The sequence below is a fragment of the Mastomys coucha genome, unplaced genomic scaffold (genome assembly GCF_008632895.1).
Source record: "Mastomys coucha isolate ucsf_1 unplaced genomic scaffold, UCSF_Mcou_1 pScaffold22, whole genome shotgun sequence".
In the NCBI taxonomy this organism is placed as follows: Eukaryota; Metazoa; Chordata; class Mammalia; order Rodentia; family Muridae; genus Mastomys; species Mastomys coucha.
The window spans coordinates 82,747,406-82,750,579 of record NW_022196905.1 but is presented as its reverse complement, the minus strand read 5'-3'; the positions used below and the strand labels follow the sequence as shown (position 1 = coordinate 82,750,579).

At 39.5% G+C, this 3,174-nt stretch overlaps 1 protein-coding gene across 1 annotated transcript in view; it reads right to left on the bottom strand.

Annotated features, from left to right (window-relative positions):
• LOC116104465 (alpha-fetoprotein-like) overlaps nt 1-1,132 on the bottom strand; it is a 37,685-nt gene extending 36,553 nt beyond the window's left edge. Inside the window, exon 1 of the mRNA XM_031390964.1 lies at nt 1,030-1,132. Within this exon, the coding sequence (XP_031246824.1) occupies nt 1,030-1,114 (85 nt within the window). The 5' untranslated portion in view covers nt 1,115-1,132. The remainder of the gene's footprint in view (nt 1-1,029) is intronic.
• Nucleotides 1,133-3,174: the final 2,042 nt, after the last annotated feature.

Here is a 3,174-nt window from a genome sequence, read left to right as displayed (position 1 = left end):
TCTCTCTCTCTCTCTCTCTCTCTCTCTTGCTCTCTCTCTCTGACACACACACATACCTCAATGGAGCTGTGTCTTCCTTCTTACACTAATGGTTTCCAAAGAACCAAGCAGCTTTCTTTAACTAAGCAAACAATCATTAGCAATTACCATTGCTACACAAAAGGAAAGGTTTTAAAGACAAAGGATTTAAAGTTTAAATCTTTAGAGTTCAACTATTTATAAAGTGCATTTGCATTGTATAAACACATGTGTGAAGTGTTTTAGTGTTTTGTGCACGTACTAAGAGTGAATGAGGGGCTGGGAAAATGACCTCGATCAGTAGAGTACTGGCTGATCAATCCTAAGAATGTGAGTGTAGATCCCAGGAACCTCCTTTATAAACCCAGCACAGTGCCTTGCATCTCTTATACCTTTGTTAGGGCAGGAGGATTGCTGGAGCTCACTGGCCAGGCATTCTAGCCAATCAGTAAGCTCCAGATTCAGTAAGAAATCCGGCCTCAAAAAAGGTTGAGGAGCAATTGAGGAAGACACTGTATGCCAACCTCCAGCCTATACACACATGTACATATGCTAATGTATACAAATACGTATGTACAGAAACACACACATGTAAAAGACTATTAAATGAAAACGTGTCAAATTATAAGCATATTGCCTTGTAATAATAAGTAATAATGTAGTTTCTATATTGTAGCCTCTATGATTGTTCCTGAGTCATTCCCATTTTTTGCTCTATTTGAATTCATTTAGCCAGTTTCAAACATTGGCTTAAATGTAACATTCTCTCACCTAGATTAGTGACAAAGAAGGGAAGCTAAAGTGAGATGGTCCTAGAGGAGTGATCTCCACATACAAGCCCATTCCTGTTCTTATCCTAGACTCACTGGTGCCTAGCAAGTTTCAATGACTCTTTTGACAACGATGACTACTGAGAAAGACAAGGCTCTCCACACACGTGTTAGTGGTTGTCATGGTTACTCATATAATCCTTACACATTGGCCACACAGGCTGCAGATGGGAAGTCCTACCTTCGTGTAGTAAACTTGTTTGGAGAGACTCACATTTACTGGAGCTGAAGAGAACAATGAAGGGTAGAGCTTTAACCACCTCCATTGTTCCAGAAGAAGTTCCGCCGTTTGAGAGGAATGAAGAAGTTTATATTCTTTTCAAGCAATTATTGTTAACCATTAGCTTTTCTAGTGAATATTATTTTTCCTTAAGGCTCCCATGGACTCATAAAACCAGACAAACTCAGGACAGTGAAGAAATGTTCATGTTCATTACAGGATTTTAAAGCAGGTAATGTGGACCTATGATTTGATAGAGATTGCAACACACAAGTCTTGCATAAGCAAGTGCTCCACATGTTTGGTAAATGCCACTCTGCAGTATCTCATTTCACAGAAATGCTTGTTTACATGTGCAAAGTTCTAAAGAGGCGAAGAGAAAGCAAACATGCACTACCTTTGTCTGGGCAAATGGTCTGGACTCAGGGGTCAGTGCCAAACATTGGCATTGCCAAGACCCTGGAGAAAGGAGATGTGAAGGGCACAACCATGCCAGCAAACACAAAGGAAAGGCACCTATCCCTGAGTGCTGGCTGTCAATAAGGACCGGCACACAACATCTTCATTGCCTCAATGGGAAATTAAGACTGACTCTTTTTTTTTTTTTTTTTTGATAATTGCAAATAAAAAGTTTACTTTCAGAATCCAAGTTCATCATTTATAAATACACTAAAGCATAGTCCACACAAATTCAGACTGAGCCTACATATAGTATTTCAACAAAATATTTTTTTCTAAAAGGTCAGAGGCAAATGAGTGATTTGTTTCACCCATATTTAATTGATTTGAAATGAGAAGATGAAAAACCTTCTTTTAGATATTAGAAGCAAAACCTTTGGAGGTTAGTAAAGAATCTGATAGTAGATTCTTCATTTTGATATCCTTGGGATTCTATAATGTCCCAATGATGGTTGAGACATCTCTATCATAGGAAAAAAATCTAAAAGCCTAAGGCCTTTCTCATGACTGCACTAAACAAGCACTTTCCCTGTCAACAGGCTACCTCCTCGAAGTAGAATGTGAGCTATAGCTGGTCAGACTGTGAGGGGGTCAGTGCATACTTCTTATGAGATAGCTTTATTGTATAGAGACGTAACAATAAATCAGAGGCATGGAGATTTAATCAACAGGCCATCTGTTGTAGGCTTGTCCTGTAATGCACTGGTCAAGTCCTAAGCATGACTTTTAAAATGTGGATCCAATTTCAAGGAGCTCATGATAAGGGTGATGACTCTGAGTTAACTGACCATGTAATACCTGAATGTGACACCCAACATGGGAATGTTCTCATGACCAACTAACTAGCTATGTGACTGATACTCCATGATATGCCCAAGTTCAGTTTTGTTGTCAAATGCCTGGTTCTATAATTTAAATAGCTTCTAAAATATCCTCTCTCTGACATAACTTTTGCAGCCTGTGGTTAAGAACTGTGCAGTCAAGATGGCTTAAGCTCTACCTCCTAGTTACAAGTTTCATTTAACAGCCACAGAAGCTGTTTTGTTGCAGTTAAAATATTTAATTAAAATACACCACCTGATTTGTGATCTTTATTTACACAACTGAATAAAACCACCACACAATAAATTTGTTTACATCCTCCTCCCATCCTTAGTAAAACAGATTACTATCACTTCTTTAAAAAAAAACTTATAGTTTTAAACCTGATTATCTTATTTCATAGTTGCCAAGACTTTGTTTCTAGTGGACTTCTGAAAACGCACCTTGGCACCTGGCCTGAAGGAGGAGTAAGGCCTGTGCGGAGATTACAGTGAGAACTGGCAGGTAGCCCCAGATGCCTGCTCTGGTGTCCTACGTGGCCCTGCCAGGCCAGTCAGCCCTGGTACAATAGCTGGCACTCTGAAGCACATTTCTAGTCTGGTGGCTCTATCTCTGAGTTCCATACTGAAAGCCTATTAAGGCAAGATTCACTTTTTTTTTTCTTTTTATTTTTATTAGATATTTTCTCTATTTACATTTCAAATGTTATCCCCTTCATTGTTACCCCTCTGAAAACCCCTATCCGTCCCCCCTCACCAACCCACCCACTCCTGCTTCCTGTCCTGGCATTCCCCTACACTGGGGCATCAAACCTTCACAGGACCA